The following is a 27,693-nucleotide window of genomic DNA, read 5'->3' on the forward strand; positions in this document are numbered from 1 at the left end:
ACAACCTCACAATAAGGATTGTTTTGTCTTATATAAGTATATCCATACAAAGCCGGGGGCATATTATGCCTCTAATAAATGTATTAGTACTCTGCATACTCTTCTTCCTTCCTCCAATGCCCATCCTTGTGGAATTGCAGCTTGCTGGGTAATGGGCAGGGCGTTCTCAGCTGCGAGGTCCTCCTCTGTTAATTCAGGATGGTCGAGCCGAGCATGTATGCACATGTTGTGCAATACACTGCATGCAATTGCAATTTTGCCAGCGGTCTCAGGAGTGTAATTTAATTCTCTGGCGGCTAATAAGCATCTGAAAAAAAACTTTATTTAAACTCTTTTAATTGGTAAGTATTATAATAATGAGACATGTTGTGTAGGTAAGTTTTAAATGAAGATTGAAGCTTTAATGTTTCATATTTATGAATAAATGCAATTGGATTAAGTATGCTTAATAGGTACTACCTCCCGGGTACTATCTCCCTTTTAGTATTCCAAATGTGTGCTCTACAGTGGAACGGGCACGTTTCTGAATTATATTGTAGCGCCCTTCAGGTGAGTCGTCTACTGCATGGTCCACTGGAGTCATCATGAATGACCGGAGATGATACCCTGAGTCACCTGTAGAACATGTTATGAAATTATTAATACATTATTATTTTGGGTTACCAACATACATAATACATCCATCACCTCGCTTTGGGCTTTGAGATAGTTTAGGTTGAGAATGGATAAATTTATATTTGGAACATTTACCCAGTAGGTATGTAGTCTCTCCCTGTATTGAGAGTTCTTCCATGTGAGCTTTTATCTCATGTTGGGCCCATATGCCCAATGTATGATGATGTGTATGATGTTTATACTTAAGGCAATCAGAGTCACAAATCTAAAAAAAAAATGTGCTCTTTAGAGTCATCACTTGGGTAATGGTCATGAATTTTTTGAATTAAAATACGTACCACTTGGCAGTTAATGGAATGCCAATGTTTCCTATTAAAGCACCGCTCTTCATGCTCAGCGGGCCTTATTATTTTAATGTGGGTGCAGTCTATGCAGCCACATACCCCCGGTATCCCATATCTATCGGAAAATCTGAAATATAAATCTATTAAATAGATTGTTTTTTGCAATAATTGTAGGTCTAAGTAACGGTAAATAAAATTTTGTCTTACTTTTGTTTGATGACATTCCTTTCTTCCCTATTTTGTGGGAAGCGAATGTACTTCCTCAAAATCTCAGCTCTATTCAAGGCATCCGTGACCTCATGGATGCACCTAGAAACAGTTTGCTGTGCCATGGGTACATCGCTGTTGAGGCCTACGGCACCTTGATAACTACCCCTTGCATAGAAGTTTAATACTACCAAAATCTGAAATAAATCCGGAAATTATGTTAGTCAGTTACTTATGTTTTATCATTGTCTGATATTTACGTTATTTATCGTCTGATTTTTATGGTTAAAGGTAATATGAAAATAAGATACTTTTTGAGTTTTACCTTCATTATGGGATCAATACCCCGGTGTCGTATCCTTGGAGGAAGAAACGGGACAATCTCTTAACACAGCGTTTGGAACAATTGGGACAATTCCCGACTCAGACGGTAGTTATTTACGAATTCTGAGTCTTGAATTGTGTGCAAGCGGAAGTTTCTTCTTAGGGCCTCTCGCCTTTTCCTTCTCTCGTCCCGAAGAATTTCTTGCATCAGCAAATACCTAGCCATTCTTTATGTTATTTTCAGCAATTACAGCAAAACGAATATCTCAACGTTACCTCTTGTGTAGACGTGAAATTTGAAGTAAAACTGACAGTAAATGAGCTGTCAAACTCAATATTACGTGTTTGACATTGCAGTTCAGAGTACCATTTTGTATAGAAAATCGAAACTTCGTTGTTTCGTTCGTTCGTGCGTAAAACTCTCCCTACAGAGTGCGAAAATGGCCCGAACGTTGAACGTTATTTCGATTTTCGCGTTACCGAGTAGGCCCCCAGTCGTGAACTACACCTCCGCGGCTATTACATTATTTGTTTGCGCTCTCGCCTGTTACGCGAAAATCAACCGTGTACCTTTGTGATAAGGACTATTGACTGTTTGTGTATCGTGTAACTTATGTAAAAACTGTTCGTGTTCTTTCTTCTTTCACTCCTTCTATTCTATATTTCTATATTTCCTGTGTGTGTTAGTGTGACGTTAATAAACTGTACATATTTTTGGAGTTCGGACTTTTAATTTATATCGTCGCACCTCAACATACCTAAATTGGTGACCCCTTTGTTGGACCGTGAAATATAAAGAAGATGACGGACAGTGAAGCAGATACTGCAGAGTCGCAGCCACCGACGCCGCGCGCGAGGAAGCGCGCCCCGGAGACCGCGGTAGACCAGCCCGACGTGTACCGAGTGGGCGTAAAGGTACCTCCGTTTTGGCCCGAGAAACCGGCGATTTGGTTCGCGCAACTCGAGGGCCAATTTGTTATCTCAAGAATAACGGATGATAATACGAAATTCTACCACGTGATCGGGCAGCTGGAGCATCAGTATGCGGCAGAGGTCGAGGATATAATCACTTCGCCTCCCGATGCCGACAAGTATGAGAAGCTGAAGTCGGAGCTCATCAAGCGGCTGTGCGTCTCCAAGGAGAACAAGGTCAAGCAGCTGTTGATGCACGAGGAGCTGGGCGACCGCAAGCCCACACAGTTCCTGCGTCACCTGCGTCACCTCGATGGTTCAGACGTCCCAGAGGACTTCCTCAAGACCATCTGGACCAGCCGTCTCCCTAGCAGCATGCAGACCATCGTGGCATCCCAGGCGACCTCCAGCCTTGATGCACTGGCTGAGCTAGCGGATCGCATCCACGACATCGTGCCGGGACACCACGTCTCAGCTGTGGCCAGCTCAAGGCCAACGTCGACAATGGAGGAGATGGCGAAGCAGATAGCAGCGTTGACGAAGCAGGTCAGCGCACTGACTGCCCACGTCCAAGGCGACCGATCCCGATCCCGCGACCGACGACCACCGCAGCGACGTGACCGCCGATCACCTTCGACCCGTTCCCAGTCCAGCTACAGGAGGCATCCGATCTGCTGGCACCACTGGAGGTTCAGGGACCAGGCGAAGCGATGCATCCAGCCCTGCGACTTCACGGCGGGAAATGGCCAAGAGGGCCGGAAGTAGCGACGACCGTACCCTCCAACGCCACCGCCACAAGTCGCCTCTTCGTGACAGACCGTCGATCTGGACTGCAATATCTGGTCGATACCGGAAGTGACTTGTGCGTCTTCCCCAGGTCGGCACTTCGTGAGCGCCGCGCAAAGACTTCTTACGAACTGTGCGCCGCTAATGGTTCGACCATATATACCTACGGCTCAGTGCACCTCACTCTAAATTTAGGTTTACGCCGAGATTTCAATTGGACATTTACTGTAGCTGATGTTACTAAACCCATCATAGGTGTTGATTTCTTATCATTCTACAACCTTGTGGTAGACATAAGAAATCAACGCCTATGTGATAACACCACTAGTCTATCTAGTATAGCTGTACCTGCTGATGATAATGATTCTTGTGTTTACAGTGTGAAGGTCTCGACTGGCGACTCCAGGTATCATGTCGTCGCAGTCGTAGAACAATGACGGATCTGCAAAACAGCAACTTTACAGGAGAGCCAGTTAAAGTTTTTAAACAACGTTTTGTTCAATAAAATGAAAACGGCTGAAGCAATTGATTTGAAATTTGGTCACATTATTATACGAATGGTCTTTTGCAATATAGGCTGTATAATGAGTCTGTAATAAGTCTAGGTTTCCTGAAAAATCAGATGTGTCATTGTTCTATGGATCCAACTATGTCGCATTATATGATACGTCGTTTTTTTACGGACTATAATTGCGTCTCTAATGGCGTATTATACTTTTCGTCGTTATTTTAGGGAATATTTGGAAAAAATTAATGACGGATCTTTAAAGAACCTATTTAGGAGGGTGCTGATTGCAGTATATAATTTTTTGTTTAGGTCTTAAATATTAAACAAAATACAATTCTTTTATAAAATGTTTTGTTAAGACCCTATTGTGACCCATCATCAGCCAATAATCATCCAATGCTGAACATAGGCCTCTCCCAAGGAGTGCCATAACACTTGGTCCTCGCGGCCTTCCTCATCCAGCCACTACCGGCTAACTGCCTAAGGTTGTCCTTGTTTGTGACCCGAGAATTCGTCCACCCCAACGGTTATCGGTTCTTTGGCAGATATGGCCACTGCCACTTCAGCTTGCACATTTTGACAGCTATATCGGTAACCTTAGTCCTCAGACGGATACCCTCATTTCTGATACGATCCATCAGAGAAAGCCTAAGCATAGCTCTCTCTATAGCACGCTGAGCGACTTTAATTCGATGGACCGGTACTACCGTCAGTGTCCACGTTTCTGCCCCATACGTGATCACTGGCAAGATGCACTGGTTGAAGAAGACTTTTGTCTTCAGGCTCTGAGGGATGGCCGAGGAGAATATGTGACAGAGTTTCCCAACTCAATTGTGACCCACTGCTGGGCAAAGGTCTCTTCCTGGGTCTACCAGATATCCCTGTCAATGGTCTCCTCATTCCAGTTTCCACTAAACACGTCTAGGACATCCCGCCATCCTCTTCTGGGTCTGCCCCTGTACCGGCGGCCGTTATCGGCTATCCATTCGGTGGCGTTTTACCCCACCTAACCGGCTGCATAAGACAGACGTACGCCGCCCAGTCCCACTTCAGTTTGGCGGTCTTATCACACACGTCGAAGGAAGCTATCTCGCCCAAGTAATTTACTCATTGACATATTGGATTTCCTGTCTATCAACCTCAACCGTACGTTCCGTGCTGTTGGTCATGACTTTTGCCTTGGAGCGGTTCATCTTTAGTCAAGGATTATCCTCCCAGGACTGTGTCAACTTCTTGAAGACCTCTTCGAGGCAACTTGTAAATCGTGTACAGTGGGTCGCCTTGCACGATGCCCTTTTTCAGTCGGCAATAAACGTTGGCTGAGCTGTCTGTGTAGATAGTACCAACGAGTAGGTAGGTAGATGTAGGTTGGATGAATTTTGTGGTTTTAAGGGTGGAAAGTAATGCTTAGTGGTGCATACTGTCGAATCCTTTGGTATAGTCAATATCATCAATAAATGCAAGGTAAAGTTGTGTTTGTGGGTTAAACTCATTGAACTTATTTATTTAACTTATAATCTGGTTGAGCGTATGTTGGTGGTGAAATAACTAGGTCGGACACCGGCTCTGGTGATTCATGTTAGTCCTGCAGAGAACGGATGCGATTGTGAATTATTTTTTGAATGATTTTTACAATTGTGTGATGTCGAGCTAACGGTCTATTATAGTTTCCGAAATCTGATTTCTCACCCTTTTTATTGAGAAGTATAAGTATAATGTTAAAATTACAGAATTTACGGAGAAATTTTCCTGAAACTAATACATGAATAAAGTGGGCTTACCTATTTTTAAGAGGGAAAGCCCCAGTATCAATCGAGTGCTGGCGACTGTGAAACAGCCGAGGAAAACGATCATCGTCAAACAGTTCGAGATGATCCTTACATAGCTACGGATAAGATTATACCAATTTCCTTATCGAACGATGATCATTATCCTCAGCCGTTGGACAATCACCAGCATTCGGTTGATGCTTGGTTGATAATACAGAAACCTTATGTTTCATATGAATTCTGCGACTGAGTTGGTTTGTATGTTTGGTAACTCATGCAAATCGCTGGAAAAACAGAATTCCAATCATCTAGCATGATTTTGTGCTCCCATAATTCATCACCTGCCTCTGACGGTAGGGGTGATGAACGTGGCTCCACAAAAAAAGTAGTTACATAATTTTACATTGTTTTTCAGCATATACATAGTTTTAAAGACATATTAATTAGCAAAAATCTACTCAAAAATCATAAATTTATTTATTTTCCATTGAAAATACGTAATATTATTTAAGAACAAAGACGTATCCTAAAATAATCCCAAAGAATAACGACGGTTATCTACACACGTCTACCACTTATCCATAGAACAATGACGGTTTATACAAAACACCAATAGTTAGGACCAGTTAGGACATAGAATATCGTCGCATTTTAAATACCGTCAATAAATATAACAAACAAATAATATTACTTTTTTAGAACACCGTACGTAATTATAACTAACTTCTCAATGATTTTAGCGAAAATCAGGTATTTCATTTTATTAAAACAAAGTCCCAAGAATAACGACGGATTTGAGAGACCGTCTTTTTTCTATGGGAGAAGTATGAAAAAAAAATTACATAGAAAACAGAACTTTTTAAATAATAAATATAACAAAAAAACATTTTTAGTACTCATTACGTGTTCCATGTGCTCCTACATAGAACACTGACACAACAAACAAACCGTCGTGCGGGAGCGGGTTGCGGGGGGTGAGGTTCACCGCAGAACATCGACGGGACTGCACAAGCGCCCATATTCTACGCGAAAAAATCAAAACCGTCAGTGTTCGACTCTGTATTTCACTTATTATAAAAGATTAAAAAAAAAACTCTTTTTGTATTGGTAAATAATGAAATTTTGAAGAAGAATCTGCAATAATCCGAAAATCGAAAAAAATCAGATCCGTCACTGTTCTACGACTGCGACGATGTTATTCTTGCTGAGTTCCCTGACATTACACGGCCAGCCGGCTAACCACGCACACCTAAACACAACACACAACACCACATCCGCACCACCCCAGGTCCTCCAGTGTCATGTTCCCCGCGCCGACTCGCCCCGGACAAACTCAAAATTGCGAAGTCGGAGTTCGAGGCAATGTTGGCGAATGACACGGCGCGTCCCTCCGAGAGTCCTTGGGCGTCTCCTCTTCACCTGGCGCCGAAGAAGGACAACGGATGGCGTCCTTGCGGTGACTATCGGGCGTTGAACGCCAGAACGGTACCGGACAAATACCCAATCAGGCACATCCATGACTTTTCTCACAGTCTGTCGGGGTGTACGATCTTCTCCACCCTGGACCTGGTTAAGGCCTATAATCAGATCCCAGTTTTCCCAGGGGATATCGCGAAAACCGCGATCACTACACCTTTCGGACTCTTCGAGTTTCCGTTCATGACGATTGGCTTACGGAATGCAGGTCAAACTTTCCAGAGATTTGTTGACGAACTGACTCGTGGCCTAGATTTTTGTTACCCATTCCTGGACGATTTTTTGATCTTTTCCAGGACCCAGGAAGAGCACGAGAACCACTTACGCCAAATATTTTCCAAGCTGCAGGAATACGGCATGCTCCTGAATACAGCGAAGTGTGTTTTCGGCGCTCCTGAGGTAACATTTCTGGGCTACACGATCAACAAAGACGGCACCAAACCTCTGGAAAGCAAAGTGCAGGCAATAAGGGAGTTTCCTGTACCAACCACGGCGAGGCAGCTCAGGCGTTTCCTCGGCATGGTAAATTTCTACCGCCGATTTTTGCCCAACGCTGCCCTAACTCAGGCTCCCCTCAACGCTTTGCTGACCGGCTCCATAAAGGCATCACAGCCCGTCAACGTGAGCGGAAGCTCGCTGAAGGCCTTCAGCGACATCAAGGACAGCCTCTGTAGCGCAGCGCTACTGGCTCATCCTGATACGCAGGCCAAACTGAGTCTAGTCACGGATGCGTCTGATTCGGCGATGGGCGGTGTTTTGCAGCAGTACAAGGATGGGATTTGGCAGCCTCTAGCATTTTTCTCCCGCAAATTGAGCCCTACGCAGGTGAAATACTCACCCTACGACCGGGAGCTCCTTGCAATCTACGAGAGCATTAGGTATTTTCGGCACATGCTAGAGGCCAGGCACTTCACCATCTATACTGACCACAAGCCGCTGTGTTACGCGTTCCACGAACACAAGCGTAACTGTTCGCCACGTCAGTATAGACACCTGGACTTCATATCTCAGTTCACCACCGATATCCAGCACATTGCTGGCAAGGATAACGTGGTGGCTGACACGCTCTCTCGTGTTGAGGAGCTGCAAAGTCCAGTCAACGGTGAAGTATTAGCCGAATCCCAAGCTTCAGACATGGAGCTTATCCAGTTGCTGCAGGGTGAATCATCACTTCGGCTAGCAAAGGTACCAATTCCCGGGTGTCGTACTGAATTGTACTGTGATATCAGCACACCGACCCCCAGGCCATTCGTACCTAAGCCTTTGCGCAGGGCCATTTTCGACTGCCTACACTCGATGAGTCACCCTGGAGCCAATGCTAGTGCCAAACTTGTAGCACAGCGCTACGTTTGGCCACTGATGAGGAAAGACTGCCGCGAATGGGCTAAGGCATGTCTAGACTGTCAGCGTTGCAAGGTTACCCGACATGTGTCCGCGCCTTTGGGCACACTTGACGTACCTGCAACGCGATTTAGACATGTCCATATAGACCTCATCGGCCCTCTTCCTCCTTCCAATGGATACCGGTACTGCTTGACAGCCGTCGATCGCTTCACGCGATGGCCGGAAGCTGTCCCAATTACCGATATCACAGCGGAATCAGTGGCTAAAGCGCTGCTAGCTTGCTGGATATCCAGGTACGGCTGCCCAACCTCCGTCGTTACCGACAGGGGCCGGCAGTTTGAGTCTGCTCTCTTCCAGCACCTGTCCAAATTTGTCGGTTTCCAGCACCGAAGGACCACCGCTTATCATCCGCAGTGTAATGGGTTGGTGGAGCGTTTTCACCGGCAGCTCAAGGCTGCAATCATGTGCCACGCTGACACCACCTGGACCGAGTCGCTCCCGCTTGTCTTACTCGGCATAAAGAGCGCATTCAAGGACGACCTCCAGAGTTCCTCTGCCGAGCTGGTGTATGGCGAACCATTACGACTGCCGGGTGAGTTTTTCAACTCCACAGCCATCGGTCATACGACCGACGTGACTGAGTTTTACACCCGTCTCAAGTCATTCGCCAACAAATTGCGGCCAACTCCAACTTCGCACCACGTCAATCACAAGACCTTCGTTTATAAGGATCTCGCCACTTGCAGCCACGTATTCCTCCGAGAAGACGCGCTGCGAGGCTCACTCCAACCCGCATACACGGGCCCGCACGAAGTCTTGGAGCGCATCAGTGCCAAGGTTTTCAAGTTAGATGTCAAGGGCAAAGCCGTAACAGTATCTGTAGACCGCATAAAACCAGCCTACATACTGACGGACTCAGACACCCTTGACCAGCAACCTGACGTCACATCTGCACCTGCACCTGACGTCACGCCTGCACCTGACGTCACGCCTGCACCGGTACCGGACGTCACTCGTGCATCTCCACCTCAACCTCCGATCAAAACCACTCGTTCTGGGCGGAGAGTCCGGTTCCCTGATTTTTATCGCCCGTAACCCGGTCTCTGGAGGGGGGTGATGTGGCGTACTCACCACACATAAATATATTTATCATTATATTTAATTATTTACCTATTACAAATATTTACACTTACACTATACAAAATAAGAAATAAAATTATAATCTAAAAATACCTATTTATATACCTACACCTATATTATTATATTATACAAAACATTATCTATTTATATCATAATTACCTGCACACAAATACACGACATCGTGCCGGGACACCACGTCTCAGCTGTGGCCAGCTCAAGGCCAACGTCGACAATGGAGGAGATGGCGAAGCAGATAGCAGATAGATAAATATATTTATCATTATATTTAATTATTTACCTATTACAAATATTTACACTTACACTATACAAAATAAGAAATAAAATTATAATATAATAATATAGGTGTAGGTATATAAATAGGTATTTTTAGATTATAATTTTATTTCTTATTTTGTATAGTGTAAGTGTAAATATTTGTAATAGGTAAATAATTAAATATAATGATAAATAATATTTATGTGTGGTGAGTACGCCACACGTGTAAACAAGAGTGCTCGTCAGCCGAAAGGAGTTAAAGCGGGGGTTGAATCAGGAGGGCGGAATTCTTAAATTACCCCTATCGTCACCTTTTTCAGCTACCTATATTTTTTTTAACACGATGTGTACAAAATACTATAAATGTGATGTGAGGCTATTGAAAGCCTGAATGATATTTGATATTGATATCCACTCACGAAATACACCTCCTTTTTTTTAGATTTTAGGAAAAAATATAAAACTATATAGGTAGTCCTTTATTTATAAAGTCAGATTTCTATGGATTCATAAGGAAATCATGCTGTCTCAATAGAGCTCAGCGCACACACGTTAAACAGTTAAAGCATTTCCGTAATACCATATAAATTTCAATAAAAAAATATGGGAAAATGTCTTCTGCATAAAACTGAATAGGCGTATGGTTAATATACTTACCATATATACCATAAAATACAAAATAATACCTAATTCTATGGTAGTATAGTTTACCCATTCCTTAAAACGGCAAATAATACACTCAAATCACGAGTACTCTCAATCAACTCAAAGTTCCACCTGCCTTTGACGTTCCATTTATATCACTGAAACTTTTTCACTGCGCGTGACTGATATTCTCGCGCTACTTAGTACAGTTATATCAAGAAAATGTATTAATTATTGGGAGACTGAAGCTATCCAAGCTGGATGTACGTACTTAGCGAGATATTTAGCTACAATTTTAATTACTTACTCTACACTTAACAAGCGCATAATGGGTCCAGATCATGGGCGGTGACAGGAAAATAGCTAAATTGTAGACAACTGCAGACTAACCATTAATTTATTATCTTCTCAAGAGTTAAACCAATCTCAACTCTATATTCAGTTCGTTGAAAATGATAATTGAATGTTTAAAGAGCGTAATTTCATGGAATTTAAAGTGAAACTGTAGCAGTGATGTTGATATATTTCTTTGGTAACATTTCATAGTAGCTTTCTTTTTAAATATTTCTTTATTTTAATGTGAGTTCGTACAGTATTTTGTTTAGGAATATCTACGTCGCTAAGGGCTTAACGTAAAATATAGAATATAAATCTGTTACCTACATGGTATATAAAGGTACCACATAGTAGTGAAATAAAGCGAAGAACTTATTGAATGAATAAATAGAAAGAACTCCACTCCTTTTATTTATTGAGATAATCATACAAATACCGGCACACCTGAACCAAATTCCAAACATGTACCGCTAATATATTTCAACTCTACTTAACATACTCATGCGAGCAATTTGACACATATGCGTTACAGTTTTGATAAAATCCTTGTATTGTGATAAAAATCACCAATAACTTTAAAGTGCTACAAACCATCACAGAACCTTAAGTCTTAACACTTCAATTCAGGGTGCAGAGTCCTTTGATCGAATTTGAATGTAATGCGGTGGTTGGAAGTGTTGCTGTTGTAGAGGTCTTTAGTTCAAAGGAATAAGATCGGTTTTCGAATGGAGGTTTTGAAGTGTAAGGTGGTATTTTTAAAGGTGTGGTATTGGGTGAAAGTAGGTGCATCTCTCGACCTGACTCCGGGGGGTCACTCTATAAGACGAAAAACGAAGTTTCAGAGAGCTGCTGCGCGAGCCGCGACTTCATTTCGTTGTATTAAACGTGCCAATTGCATGAAAGTACCTTCTGGTTCGTTTTTTGTCAGTATAGAGTAGTCCCCCTGACCCTTGACGTCACCTGTCGTTCTGTTGTCTTATCGACTAGTTCTTGTTTGCGACTCTGTTTGCTTTTAGTTTCTATGCTAATGTGAAATTATGTTCGCAAGCTGCCACTTAGGTTTAACCAAGTTGTCAGCGCGTTATCTTATATTTTTACTACAAGATACATTTAAATTTGTAATAAAAATGATTAAAATAATAGCTTTAACTTTGTTTTTTATCTTTTCGATATTTCCCAGGCGTTTTATAACCGATATTCACTTTATGCGCGATAAACTTTTTACTACGCACAATTAAAATACAGATATCTTATTTCTACGCCAAATATTTTGATTAGCTACCAAAAGTGTTATTTGTATGCATTTATGCTTAGCAAAGACCATTGGGACTCTACTCACGCGGGCACTTTTTGACGGAAAACCTATAAAATTTAATGCGTCTTTTCCATACTGGCCCCCTTGCTCCAATTTTTTATAAGAAGCCAGCCCATTCTTTGGCTCCCAACGTGGAGATCACGATGGTCGTAAAATTTTATGTGTTCCGTACAAAGAGAATTTTGTTAATTAACAGTTGACCAGTGAGTTAAAGGCATCCGTTTTTTTTTCAAGGAACATTTATTTTGCTTGTAAAATGTTGGTCAAAATTCTGTAATGGGGCGAGGGACGGACATGATCTCCGATCGTTTACAAGCTGTATTGACGAATACTTGTAGTGGTAACGATCCTTAATTAGTGGCAAATATGTTGTAGACTACTTTGAGTCCATTTAACTGTTTCACCCATTGTCCTTTTGCCATTAATTAGCAGAAGGTAATCAGGGCATCGGAAATTAAAGCGAGGGCAAAACAGTAGCTTTAGAATTAATTTAAGGCAAAAAGTTACTGTAAAAAAAGATATTCTTTATTAAAACTTCAAAAGGCCATTAGTCCATCACATTGACAAGTCATCAACCTCGCTCGGGTTGATCAAAAAGAAACAATTTTCTTCCAAAAAAACCACTGTCTTCTCCGGTTTCTGGCTCGTGCAAAGTTCAATTAGTACTTTCCAACGCATACCGATAGCCGCGGCGCGGGCGCAGGGCATCTGCCGAAAGCCTTATATGGAGATACGGGTGCACACGGATATGCTCTGGCAGATATGTCTTAGGATAACATTGCGATTTATTTTTGGTTCGATTTCACAACTATAGGTAGTTAGGTAGGTATATTGACTCAATATTTTTTTAATTACAAATTTAATGTGGATAGTACCTACTTGTATAGCTGCAGCAAAGAAATAAAACTGCTAACTAATATGAAATCATACTTTCACCACGGCTAGAATGCATTTTTGGGTTTGAAGAAGTCAGAAAGTACGTTTGTAAATTGTTTTTTGCCATAGAAGCATTCATTAATATAATGCAGTTTAAAGATATAAAAATAACCTCAGAAGTACCATAATCATAATATGATAAAACTTTTATGACATCACGGGAACTTAATATATATCACATACCTAACTGTAAAAACCGGCCAAGTGCGAGTCGGGCTCGCGCACAAAGGGTTCCGTAGCAGCAAATATAACTTAACCAAAATTACAGTTAAATCAACCTATCTCAAAAACTATAAGAGATACTTTGATCAAACCAAAAATCGTTGAAAGAGTTAATTAGCATGCATCACCTCTATTTTTTTTAGAATTTTATACCCCGTAGTTATAAAAATAGAGGGGGGGGGACATACTTGTTACGACTTTGAGAGCTGATATCTCAAAAACCGTTCACTTTAAGAAAAATGTTTTTTAGAAAACTTTATATCATTTTAAAAGACCTTTCCATTGATACCCCACACGGGTATGTACATTGAAAAAAAAAATTTCATCCCTCAGTTACATGTATGGGGGGCCCCACCCCCAATTCTTTTTTTTACTATTTAGTGTCATATTTTTGTAGCGGTTCATACAACACATATTCCCATCAAATTTCATCACTGTAGTACTTATAGTTTCCGAGTAAATCGGCTGTGACAGACGGACAGACGGACAGACGGACAGACGGACAGACGGACATGACGAAACTATAAGGGTTCCGTTTTTGCCATTTTGGCTACGGAACCCTAAAAAACCTGTGAGGCATAAACTTTACACAAATAATGATCTCGATGTTGGCACCAAGCACCAACAAACTTTACGACAATAGCTATAATTACTAAATCCGGTTGTTAAATAATATTATGACATGATTGAATCTGTGCATTTTAAATCAAAAAACATATCTTCAGATATATCCCGCGACACTAAGACCGTGTGTGTCGGCGTCTGCGCACACACAATAAATCAATAGTGGTGGGAGCGGTCCCTTTGCCGCGATCATTGAAGCTGCAGCGCTGAAGAAAGCTGTACAGCAAGTGTTGAGGCGCTTTGACGCTAACTAGGACGTGTCGGGACGTCAAATTGTGGTTGAATTTACAGTATAAGCTATGCTAAATGTGTAGCTAATCATTCACAATTAGTTGTAATTGTAACAAATAAAATTAATTTAATGCTAGCAAAAATATTGAAGATGTTCGTAAAATTATTATTTTTCAGAGTTTCAATCGGTTGGATATCATTTGCCTTTTAAAAATACAGGCTGCTTAGAAAGAGTCTTCTGTGTTAGCTTAGTTAGCTTAAGTACATATAAGATTTCACACACTCACGCATTGTACTAATGTACTCCCTTGCGGGGTAGGCAGAGGTGCATTGCTGCACCCACTTTTCGCCAGAGTGTTATGTTAGTCCCAATGTAATAGGGGGCGGGCCTATTGCCTTTTTACGGGCACATCCAAGACCCGAGAACAAATATCTGTATTTAAACAAATATCTGCCCCAGCCGGGAATCGAACCCGGGACCTTCGGATCAGTAGTCAGGGTCACTAACCACTACGCCATTCGGTCGCCTTTTTTGAAAATTAGTAATATTAACACTTTGAACACCAGTAGGTAGAATAAAAAGTTATATTGGTCGTAACCTTTCATTTTGACTCTTTTATAACTTTATGTAGTGCAAAATGAGCTACAAATCAACAAACCGCTTATTTCTTGAAGAATATAAAGGCGTTATCTTAATGTTACCGCCTTAATTCAAAAACATAAACCTTTTCAGCAATAAAAAGTAAAGTATGATATAATTTGAACAACTGCTGTTAAGGAGGAGCAGTTATAAGTATTGCAAATAACTTCCCAAGTTCTTGAAAAAGGATTTTGAAAATGGTAGGCATTTAAATTTCTGTAAACATGTTAGTCTATAGGTAAGTAAAGTACTTAAGTAGTCATTGAAGTCCATGGTACTAATTGACGATTAATTAATCCATTCAATGGATTGCAAATTACATAATTATCTAAAAGGATGTACGTTCGTCCAATCATCATTAAATTTGTTATTATTATCCTACCCCTGCCCGATATACACAACACAACCACAACATTACATACAAATTCACGTTTACAAATATTTTATATCACCCCTAATTTAAAAGTGGTGGTTTAAAATGTTGTTGCCCCTTAACAACCACAAAGTCGGAATGATCTCAAAATGATACGCTAACTTTATGCGTAATAAAACGCATGTGCGCGCCGATTATTCCGATAATGGCGTGTAAAAACGTATTTAAATGTCACTGTAAATTAGCTTGATATGCAAGAAAATCTCATTCAGATTGATACTTTTGAGGAATTTAGCTTCAATTGCGAACATAAAAATACCTTTTGCTGAACCGACAAGTCGCATTTGTTGAGCTTGCGCTACGCGTTGAATTCTTTTACTCTGAGAGTGGAATTGCATAATAATATGTAAATTATTTTGTTTTAGTTGAAAAAATCGCTTCTAGTAATAAGACAGCCTTTTTTGTACCAATGTGTTTGTATATGAGCTTTATAAATTCTGTTCTTGTGTACAAATAAAGAATATTCTATTTATGTATCTAGTTCATAAAATTTTAGTTTAGTTTTAATTCTTTAGTTATTAATATCTTTATTAATTATGATATAATAATTATGGTAGACGTTTAAACAAAATTTTAAGTATTATTAGATAAGTACCTACGTAATGTAAAAGGGTTATACAAGTATGCACCATCATGTTTGATCAATATTATAATCATAAATCTTTCTGAATCATTGTCGTCTTGGATCATTTTCCATAGCTAAATAACGTCCGTCCATACCCACATGTTCCCTGTTCTATATTGATCTGTAATTTTCTATATCATATAAATGTATTGTAACGGAACATAGTCCGTCCGTAGCAGACTTATACATTATTACAATATTTATGTATAGATGGGCGAAATTTTTATTATAAGCAAAATAAGACTATACGCTGGTTGGAAAACACAACCATACCGAGATGTAGAAATGCCACACAAGTGCCATCTATTGGGTTAGACTCGATGACGCATTTCCTTATATGGTAATGTTCGGGGGGTGTTGTGTCGTTCGAATCGACAGATACCTAGAATAAGTACAAGTCTTATTGTTGACGCTTAGAGTTTAAAGAGATATCATACTAGATTCGGTTATATCATGTTTCAACCGTTTATACGGCTCTGTTAATTACTGTTTGATTATTGAAATGAATGACATCATAGTGATAAGTTATTATTATGTGGATCAGATTTGCACAACACTAATTTACGCGACACTTTACGTACTACGCCTCCTTGACGCTCAACTGAGTATCTTTTAGTTCTAATTAATCGAATCAGGACTTAAAATTAGTAAATACTAGTTAAATAATAATAATATTAATTATCAATAATTATAGAACAATAGTTCATCGGTTTATTACCTTAAAAATATTTAATAGTTGTGTTATTGTCTAGCTCAGTGGCGCCACCTGTAGTCTAGGATCTGAGGGATGGAGTTGAATCGATAAAGTTCGATGGATGAACCGGAAAAAAAAAAAAAGAAAAAGAAAAAGGAGAGTCGATGGTCAGGGAAGGCTATAAATAGGATTCGGGAAGAAAACTGGCCCTTGGTCTTCTCGTGGAGTTTCGGGTGATAGGATGGAGCGTTTGCATATGGGAGTGATAGTGGAAGTGTATTTTATGGCGGAGTGGTTTTGCAGCTTCGACCGGCCGGCGGCGGCGCCTCAGGATCCTCAGCTAAGTGTCGATAATATTTTGTCATAACCACTATTTAGAGGTATCACAGCATATCTATACTTCACCCCATTCTTTATATTAGAATATCTGTCTACTTTGTTCTGGTTTCAAAATTAGAATATTTTTCATAACCTAAAAATCCAATTGTTCCCCATTATTTATTGTTAAGCTTCTTGGCCATTTTGAAATTGAAGGCTGCTAGGGTACCTAGGCTTATTAGGAGAGACCCAAGGAAACCACCTTTTACTTCATCAATCAGCCTTAAAGATTCTATTACATAAAACAATCAATTTACAAGCATAAGTGCATTCGACTATGGGAAAATTACCCCACTTGTTTCATCAAGCTATGTTTGTTTACCTGGAAGGAATAAACTTAGTTACTTATATCAATATAGTACAGATATTGAATAGTATGTTCTATTGAGATGATGGCTAATGAGTCAAGTATTTAAGTATGTTACTTTTACTCACAGCAATCTATCTACCTGAAATTGTTTCACCCAGCAGTCTTTGCATACCCAGTAAAGAACAGTAATTAGCATAATACAGACCATTAGGTGTACCTATGTTTCATTGTGGTGGATCATAACCTATGTTCCAACATATTTGGTTTACAAACTTACTAGGCTTGCACAACAATCTGAATAAGTACCTAAGTAATAATAATGATGATTCATCAGATATATAACATAATTATGTGGAATCCTATTCAGTGATAAGTGCTTGCAATTTAAGTAAATCTATTAGATAACATATTAGATCATTCTGAAATTGTTTAGGTTATAAGAAGATTCATATTCCTAGGTAGTCGGTACTTATTTACTTATCTCCTGAGATACACAATATAAACTTATTTCTACCAACTCCATCTAGTTCTCATGTAAGCATGTACTTATCTATTCAGTCTTGAAACCAGAATGAAGAATATGCTTCAGGTTATTCATATTAAGCTATGAATCTATTTAGCAAAATTATATTCTTATTTGAATCAGCATTTCTATTTAGTACTTAAGTAATTTAAAATCTACAGCTAGCTCAACCTACTTTGATTCTCTAAGAGTGGTTATTATAAACATTACTTATTACTTGTATTCTTAATATTTGAAATGATTTTAAACATTTTTCCACCGGGATGAAAATTGGCCGGACCATATTTTCATAAAATACTATGTTTCTACTTGAATAATTATTGTGTGTACTTGTGTGATTCACTAGTTTAATGATTCTCTATGGTTTTATTATGGGTTTAGCTACACTTGGTAAATTCAGGTATTTGAAGTATTGTTTATCATAAAAGAAAAACATACTTAACAATTAGGCAGCAACAAAACCAACAAACATTTAAGGGACACCAGTATTGTATTGGTTGCAAAATAAATCTACTTTCAAAACATTAGTTCAGAACTAAGAAACCCAGATTCTTAATTTATACTTACTTACTAGGTACTTGATACTAGGAACATATAATATAAAATGCATTTCATCTTCAAACCACTTAGATGCTAAGCAGTTAGGTTTAGGCTGTGGGAGAGTAGGTTATTGAATTTTAGGGGAAAACAAGTTATCCTTTTGTATCTCATGTGTGGTGAATGTTATTGATGTATGTATGCTTAGTGAATCTAGGCTTCTTACTGATCTACATATGTGATAGATATGATTTTGGTATTTACTTACCCATCTAAGTATGTAAAGTTTGCTTTATTGGAATTCAATAGGTATTTACTTCAGTACCTCAATTACTAGTTATGTATCAGAAAACAGAATAGAATTCATGTAATTTAGTGAGTCTTCCTTTTATTCAATGGTTATATTGGCCATAACTTGTACCTGACTGACTGTGACTAAGACAATTCTTATATATTCAGCAAGTTAATGATAATTTATAATACTTAAAAACCTGCATTATACCCTTTTATTAATATAAATAAAGATTGATTTTGCTTTGGAAAAGATGTTAAGAATATTAAACAAAATTAATAAATAATAGGGTCAATGAGTCAGTTGGCGGCCTAGTTGAGCACCAACTTTACTTTTACTAAAGTTATCTACTTGTATGATTAAAATAAAATAAATACCTTCAATTAGGTAATTATACCAGTAGGGTCAATGTGTTGGATGGCGGCCATAGGAGCACTAACACTATTTTAATTTAACTGAAATATTTGGATAAGATAAAATAAATATTTTCAAAGTGAATATTCATGCAATTTTACTTTTGATGGTTAAATGGATATCATTGACTATATATTGTTGACTGTGACCATGACAACTTTTACATATTCAGTGATTAATATTAATTTATTATACTTATTATTCTACTTTAATTCTGCTAATATAAATAATGATTGATTTGGGTTTGGATAAGATGTTGATAATATTAAACAAAACTTATAATTAGGGTCTTTGAGGCGATTGGCGGCAATAAGAGTTTCAACTGTATTCTATTCTAAATAAAATTTACTGAGTTTTGAATAAGATAGAGAAATATTTTCATAGTACATGAGTTACTTACTACCGATAAATAAATTGAAATGACTTCTTATCAGCTTGGGTAAAGGAAAGCAGTTGCTGAATTGGATTCTTCTTACAAACTTACCAATATACTATATACAGGAGGAGATGATGACAGTTAGTTATTAATAAGTAATGTTGAGCTTGACTGTGATGAAGTTAATTAGAGGCAGGGAAACCACCTCGAACAACTTGTAGGTACCATGGTAGATACAAGCCAGCATCGATAAAATATTAATTGTCACATAACTCTGAGATCTACAATATAGAGATACATTTGAGTGATTGCTCTTGACACAAGCTGAAATGGGAGATAATAATTATATTTTAATTATGTCCATTATTGGAAAACATTGTACTGTGACGATATACATGAGTAGACTCAGGAAATATCCGTGTCGAATAAATGTATAAGTAGACTCAGGGAATATCCGTGTCGAAAATACAAGAGTAGGCTCAGGAACTATCCGTGCCGAATAACTATTACATATTATGGATACAGAAGTAGGCTCAGGAACTATCCGTGCCGAATTACTATTACACATTATTGATACATAAGTAGAGTCAGGAAATATCCGTGTCGAATAAATGTATAAGTAGACTCAGGGAATATCCGTGTCGAAAATACAAGAGTAGGCTCAGGAACTATCCGTGCCGAATAACTATTACATATTATGGATACAGGAGTAGACTCAGGAAATATCCGTGTCGAATAAATGCTTAAGTAGGCTCAGGAGATATCCGTGCCGAATTGTGAAGCTGAATAAAATATTATTAACATCATCTGGATCCCAATCAATAGATCCTTTCCTAGGGACTGACTGACAAAAAAAACCAGTTTGAATAGAGCCAGTGGGCTAGAGAAGGTAGATGGGTCTGGTGGACAGATCTGGTCGTCCTTCATAGGGTGTGCGAGGCGGGGCGCACCTTCTATTCAAATTAAAAACCCTTTTTTTTATAGATAATTTTGTATATATTTAAATTACTTTGGTTAATTAAATCATGTATGTTTTAAGAAATAACTATTGCATGAGCTTTGTTCTGTTGTCCTAACAAATAGATAAACTAGGGATTATGAACTAGGGTTCTAGGGATTAGTGCTAGGGTAGGGATTCTCTCAACCTCCTAAAAGAACTTGAGTTACTTCGGAAATGTAGAGTCCTAACCGCTAGACTAGACGATCACGTATTGGCCAAACGAATAATGCAAAGCACGTATACCGTTACAAGACTCCTCTTCAGTTCCGTTTCGGTTTAGTTAGGGCGAAAAATACGTCTCAAATAAGTAGGTTAGAGTCCGAAGCTTCACTACAGGGGGGGATATTACAGTATTTCTTTCTACCTAAATGCTTTAAAAAAGTTATGTTGACTGTTAAACGTTTAATGTCTAAACTATTACCATACTTAATTACTTTTCTGTTTTTGTTATGTTTTTCCCCTATATAAAGGTATGTAAGTTCCTAAACTGAAATGAATTAAATATTTTTAAAATTATATTATATCTAATAAACATTGATTAACAATTCAAAACCAACAAAAAACTTTATCATATTAATATAAACTATGAATCTTTAGTCTTACCCGTAAATCTAGGAGCTAAACCATAGCTGCGATCACAAAGATACGTATGCAAAGGATATAGCCATTTTGTAGTCTTTATTGTTTCCCAACCACCTTATAAAGCAACTCCAATTAATTTCAAACGTGTCCAAGCGACGTACGCCGTAGTGCACGCGATCTTCAAATGAAGGTAGCTTTCCGAATTACGCGACTTATATTTGCGATTGGTCGCACCCAATCGGTCATCATCATCATCACGATCCATTACGTCCCCACTGCTGGGGCACGGGTCTCCTTCCAATGAAGGAAGGGTTTAGGCCTAGTCCACCACGCTGGCCAAATGCGGGTTGGTGGACCCCAACTCAAGCAAGCTTGTGCTGAGAGAGTTGTCGGGTAAGTGGCCAACCCGACATCCCGGGCATCCTTTAAAATTTAGACTAAACATTAGGTAATTAAATACGAAGCATTTTTCTTCGTATATTAAATTAAATTACTTAATTTAATTTTAGATGTAGGTATGTATTCTTATATTGATCTGCTTCTTTGTGTTTATGTATGTGTAACTCCAAGATGACAAATTTATATTGTATTTTATTGTCTACTAGTGAAAACTTATAATTGTATCTCTGTTGTCTATTATTTATAAGTGTTTTTGTCAAAAAAGCTGTAAGTTTTCCATTTAAAATAAAATAAAATAAATAATAAATATTTCATACAAAGCGGTGGTAGCTCAGTCGGGTAAGCACCCGCTTCTCACGCCAGAGAAGCAGGTTCGAATCCCGTTGCTGAATTGTACCTATTAGTTCTTTGGAAATTGGTGGCTCTTACGGTGAAAGAAAACATCGTGAGGAAATCTGCACATCTAGATTCTAGATGTGGACCTTAAGTGCATTGTACCTACATTTATTCAATAAACAGCGATACAGCTTGTAACTTGTAACCTATCAAGTGAGTTCAAATGTACAGTGAAAAGCGGGCGATTCGTGAGCTGATGATGACATTAGCTACCGTAGTGAAAAAAATACGTTTTGTGAACGATAGACACGTCAAACTTTAATATCCGTATATTTTATTGGTGTTTAAAAAAACGCAGTTTATAGTCGCAACTCTCTGAAAAATCTTCAATTAGGGCGCAAGTTAAGCTAAAGATTTAGTTAGGCTATCAGTCTAGATCTAGGGCTGGAGCGGGGCACTTAAGCGCACCCCATTAATTATGTTTAATAACTATTTATTCTACTTGTATCGCTTTGCTACGTACGTGCAGGTTGCTAGATAAAGCATCTTTGCTTTTTAAGATTTGGACGTAGCACAATTAATATTTGGTTGATTTTGGGAAAGCTATTATGATGTTGGTGTAATTTAGAGTGTATTCATAAGTAATGGCCAGAACATTAGTTACACAAAAATGTTGAATTCCATTTTGTACCACTTCATATTTGGATTGAAACAAAATGTTTAAGTCATAAATTAATGTTTAGGAAAAAAACTGCATTTAAGATACAGTAATTTTACACGGGAGCTAGGATGGCTGAGCTGAAATTAGGGAACATTTACAAAGTTTCCACTCGAGAGAGTCACGTACAGGAGCTCCACCGCCCCTCAGAATAGAATAGATACAGTAATACAAAAATTTGCTTATTCAATATCTATAAAAATCAAGTAGCAAATATCGTGAAACACATGAACCAAATACTTCCCAGGCACAACCAGGGCTGCTCCGCAAACATTATTTCAAAACTTTCTCTCGCTTTAAAAAGGTCGAATACTTTGTCTTATTTTACATTTGCCAGCTTCACCTCATTGTATGTTGAAATCGTATTTGAGGTTATGCAAACAAAAGATGTGAGTTTAAAAAATAAACATCGATTTTGGTAAAGTTCGTCTGAGAAGAGAAACATAATATTCAATCCACGCAAAAGTTGTTTCGTAATATTTGCGATCAAAGGGACTGCTGTAATATTTTGTCGAAAAATATTGGACATAGTGAATGACGTTACGATTATAAATGGTTCTGTGTCAAGTGAAAAAATAAATTTATGAAGAATTTTACGTTCTTTTAAAAATATATTTCATTAATTGATTGTAACTAAGTTTTTTAACAAAACTCCTTCATTTTAAAAAGCTTTGGAAAAATAGAGACATAACTCAAAATTTCGACAAATGTTATACATGTATAAAAAAAACTGTCATGTTATCCAAGCTGTATAAATTCAGGCTCATTTTAAGTAGATCAGAAAGATAATACATGCATGCAATTTCAAGTCCCCGTCGATTATTTATAAGATCCAGATCATAATAACTTGTATGTTCCACCGAAAAGTTATTTTCATAAATCTTTGTACGCCATCTGAGTTGACAAAAAGATTAAAGTTCACTATGATACAGGGTGCTTCAATATTTATTTATTGGAAATAGTATGCTCTTGAGACGGGTTGTTGATGTAGTGCTCTGACTGATTAGATGAGGGTTGAAGGTTGGTTGTTGGATGCAAAATATACTGTATTACGGGGAAAAAGTATCTTTTTTTCTTCAAAATTTCTTATTTTCACTGTGAGTTCCAAACGCAACCACTTTTCCTTTTTATATTATTGATGGAATTTACATGACTAAAATATTAATTAATAATATCGAAATCACGACCTGTAACTCATCACTGTCAAATCTATGTCATAATTTTTATTTATCGATACGATAAGGTTGTTAAGTAATATTATACCTTTACATAGGTATGTACATATAAAAATATTAAATTATATGAATCGATGGAGATGCCCAATTCAGCCCAGCTCCCCCTGTACTACGGAGTTGTTTTAATCGATTGCTCGAGCAATTAATTTTAATCAGAGCATGTTCGTGCCGATACGTTTATTGCAAAAAGTTTTTGGATTAAAAAAGTTCGAAGATGAATGGTTATGACTAATTTAGGTCAGGATTCGGTAAAGTTTCGTGTAGAGATGTTATAAATTTAATTCTATTTTTAAGACCTGTTATTGTTTTTATACCTTATGTGTAAATAAATTACGTAATTTTAGCTTTAGTATTTAATGGTCTACTCAAGACCAAACAAGGAATTAAGTAGGTAGTATCTGTAAACACTTGTAATTTTTTTTTTACTTTATATTCGCCCGGCACACCCTGGACAGTCAGTCAATAACGCTATTTTGACTTGGGTATTTTGGGTAATCCTTACAAAAGTAAGACCAATTCAAATGTTCTCGCAAGAACTGAAAAAGTTCGGAATTTGGGTAGGTATGTATACCTACCCAAATTGTATGTACAATACACAACCTCCTTTAGGGCTTTCAACATCAAAAATAATTTTACAAATTAAACTGATTAAAATGCGTAGGCGCGCCATTTTACTTGTTTAAAAAATTGCCGAATTCAATTATGCATGGAGCATCCTTGTATACCCGATGCTAATTTTGCTCAAATTGCTCGAAACTCGAAGCGGCATTTTTTATCGAACCTAAAGTGTTGACTAATCGATTAAATATATTTTTCGTCGGGAAAATTAATTATGCCAATTATTCGCAAAATAGCCGTATACACCTTATTCTGTGTTATCTATCTGATATAGTACGTGTCGGGCCACACTTCACCGTTTTGGGATGAGAATATTAATTTTGAATCTGCCGAGTGAAATTAATTCATTACATTTTTCACTCGTCCTTACATGTCGCTACAAGAAAAATTTATAAATTTTAATGCTTTGTTTCAATGAAATCACGCTTTATTCCAAGATTGTAATAAATCTTAAATTCATCGCATCAAATGACTAGGAAATAGAGCTGTAGAGGTAGAGTAGAGGTACACATCTTAACCGTATGTTTATACAAACTTGGATAAGTAATGAATTTTATATTCAGAACTATCTCGTTTATCCATCGTACCAAGTATATATCTACAGTATAATAGACATAAGCACACATTGTATTTATAGCTATGTAAATAAAGAGTCATGGTACGCCAACTAAGATCAAGAATGTTAGAAACTTTGTACACCAATCGCAATAACACCACATATACAGACACCAAAAACGATACAGACCCACCTCCAGCGCAAAAGGTTATATCCTAAGACTCATGGCTGCATAATATTATTATGTAGAGGAATGAAATAATATTTTATCGATGCATACAAAAAGCTCTATTGATTAACCCCCTTATTCATAGAAAAGTTACAATACGTTTTAACTAATAAACTGTTTTGTCCCTCTCCGACAAAGAACAATTTGTTCTTTGACAGAGAGGGACAAAACAGTTTATTAGTTAAAACGTATTGTAACTTTTCTATGAATAAGGGGGTAAGTATTTTTCATATCACCGTCAGTATATTTAAATTAAATTAAAGCACTGAGGCACATATCTTTTTTGTTAACTGTACCAACTACCTAGTTACCTATCGAAGTCGTGAAATGGTTCACCCATCACCCCTTATAAAGGATAGACCACACCATAAGTTGGTCTTAATTAGGGCCGTTTTAGTGTAATGAGCTATCAACTCGGTCTATGAAAAGTGCGGATGTATTGAAATAAGATACATACGTAATGATAATTATAATTAATATTAAAAATATATGTTATACAAAGTCTCTCATTTAACCTCAAATTGTCTGGAAGAGCTTGCCTACGTTTTTTTTATATAATTACAACTATTAGGTACTGTAAAGTTTTATCTAATTTCGGTACGATTTGCAGACACACAAACGCACCGATATACTAACAAAGATTCACATTATTAGGTAATTATATAGTAAATAGTTGGTTGAGTTTCAAGAATCCTGTTCGTCATTATTATTGATATTCAAGTAAATTTTCAGATTCTTCCTTAAAGCGTTGCATTCCAGTGGTATCGGCTTGTTACATTTTCGAATGACGGAATATGGTAAACCTACAATCCATCTATAAAAAAAACTTCCACCTGCCATTGCCGTTCCGTATATCACTGGAACTTTTTCACTGCTCGTGAGTGTAATATTTTGTTATATTTTAAACTGGCTGTTACCGCGCGCTTCGCTTCGCCTTAAACAGTTTTCTCGTGGGAATTCCGGAATAAAAAGTAGCCTATGTTCTTTCCCAGGGTCTGGACCGTATGTATACTTACCAAATTTCATTCAAATCCGTTCAGTAGTTTTGGCGTGAAAGAGTAACAGATAGTCAGACAGACAGACAGACACAGTTACTTTTGCATTTATAAAATTAGTTAGGATAGGATTAGGATAGGTTAGGCTATTATTGTTCTTACCTAAGTAGCTATTGTCGATTTCCTAGCCCCAGACTAACGCCAGGTCTACGTAACTAGCGGCCGTACCCCGTGCGAAAGTTCGAGCCTTGCGTCCGAGCCTTAGATAATTATAATTATCTAACTAAATTACCAGCCGACAAGTGGAGTGTGATCTTGCGCGTAATTGGCCGTTTCATGTGTCACTTGGTCATTATGTCAATGTAGAGATTTTTTACTTTATATTAATGTAGAGATTTTTTTACTCTATATTAATACCTACTTACGGTTGCAAACAGCCGTATTCAAGACACAAAATTGCATGCGGGGTTTCATATTGGCCTCATATCGTCAGCTCAAACCTTGCTTGTAGCCTATATTTGTTTCTTCGCCGGTATTTATTGAAATATTCAACGTGATATGGTAAATCTTTATATTTTTTTAAGCACATATCCCCAACAACCAATGATATGCAAGTAGGCAATCATGTATTTCTAGACTGTTGTATTTCTTAATATTTACAATAGTTTCAAAGTAAACTTGGTAATAGAATCCCTACGGATAGTATCACTTTCTAGACTCGACACGTTTCCAAAATGTCCGCATTAAATAAATAAAAGTTTCATCTTGCCACAAGATCACAAGATCTTCTTTCATATTAACATTATTCTGTGTCACTTAATTTCATAACAAAAAGTAATTTGTAGAGAGAAAGTATTTTGTTTCCTTTTGCAAAATGTAAAAATTAATACCCGTCATAATTTTGAATCACGAAATAATCTGCACTATTTATTATATGTGTACATGGGTAGTGATGTACTCGATTCCTCAATTCATCGATGTTTCAGAGTAGTTTGTGGAGTGGCTTAGTAGGCTACTAAGCTTCTTCTTCTTGTCGTGTCGATGGCACCTGTCACACTTCCGCAGCCCAGTGGACCGCCACGTCGATACCCCTCTGGTTGGCCTTGAGGAGGTCTTCCCGGTTGGGACATTCAGGGCACACCATCAGGTGTTCCATGGTCTGTGGAGACGCACCACATGTGCAGATATTTATTTATTAAGTATAATATATTTATTTATATTGGAGGTAGGGCTGCGGTAACCCCACCACTGAGCTGAAAGGGTGTAACTCCATGGCCATACTGAACATCTATCAATCTTCGACTTTTGCAAATTCGTGAAAAAATAATAAAAGTCCCTATAGTAAAAACTCACGAGAGCGACGCAGTTTTTATTGAGAAGCATTTTCTTATTCTATTTAAAAGAAACTTATTATTTTCACAACTCTTTAATTACTCGTAGCTGCTTCAAAATTGTACATACTCATAGTTAACATGTATCTTTTAATGCTTTCGTAATTTAATAAAAAAGTATCGATAGATGCTTCAACACAACCCTATCTTTAGGTGGCCGCAAAAGGATTAAGCTAATTAGGTATGTTTAAGAATTCTCCCGAGACGGCTTCGATGGTATCATCCACAGCGTATAATATCAGTAACTTAATTTTTCGGCGTCCGAAATGTCATAACCGATTTTTATTAAACGAGGTACGATTTAAATCACGGTAGTGAATTACTTCCGTTATTCAAAGAAAGCATAAGATTTTACTCACGTTTTGTAATTGCAGTATTCTTTGATTTCTTTGGAAAGACTAA

At 38.0% G+C, this 27,693-nt stretch overlaps 1 protein-coding gene and 1 long non-coding RNA gene across 3 annotated transcripts; one reads left to right on the plus strand and one right to left on the minus strand.

Annotated features, from left to right (window-relative positions):
* Positions 1-479: 479 nt before the first annotated feature.
* Positions 480-1,287, minus strand: LOC105385463. 2 transcript variants are annotated; one of them, XR_007268063.1, is made up of 3 exons: positions 1,167-1,287; positions 954-1,086; positions 480-615 (listed from the first exon to the last, which is right to left on the minus strand). It is a non-coding gene; the product is annotated as an uncharacterized LOC105385463 (long non-coding RNA). The 2 variants fall into 2 exon arrangements; XR_007268062.1 differs by lacking the exon at positions 480-615 and adding an exon at positions 859-880.
* A 1,004-nt stretch (positions 1,288-2,291) lies between these two features.
* LOC125491010 lies at positions 2,292-3,167 on the plus strand. The gene has a single exon (XM_048631774.1). The coding sequence runs from the start codon at positions 2,292-2,294 to the stop codon at positions 3,165-3,167; it is 876 nt and encodes a 291-aa protein (XP_048487731.1).
* The last annotated feature ends 24,526 nt before the right edge of the window (positions 3,168-27,693 follow it).

This window comes from Plutella xylostella, chromosome 29 (genome assembly GCF_932276165.1).
Source record: "Plutella xylostella chromosome 29, ilPluXylo3.1, whole genome shotgun sequence".
Taxonomy (NCBI): Eukaryota; Metazoa; Arthropoda; class Insecta; order Lepidoptera; family Plutellidae; genus Plutella; species Plutella xylostella.

Bases quoted from the DNA above. Each gene is read 5' to 3' on its own strand.
- LOC125491010 (XM_048631774.1), top strand. From the start codon at position 2,292: ATGACGGACAGTGAAGCAGATACTGCAGAGTCGCAGCCACCGACGCCG.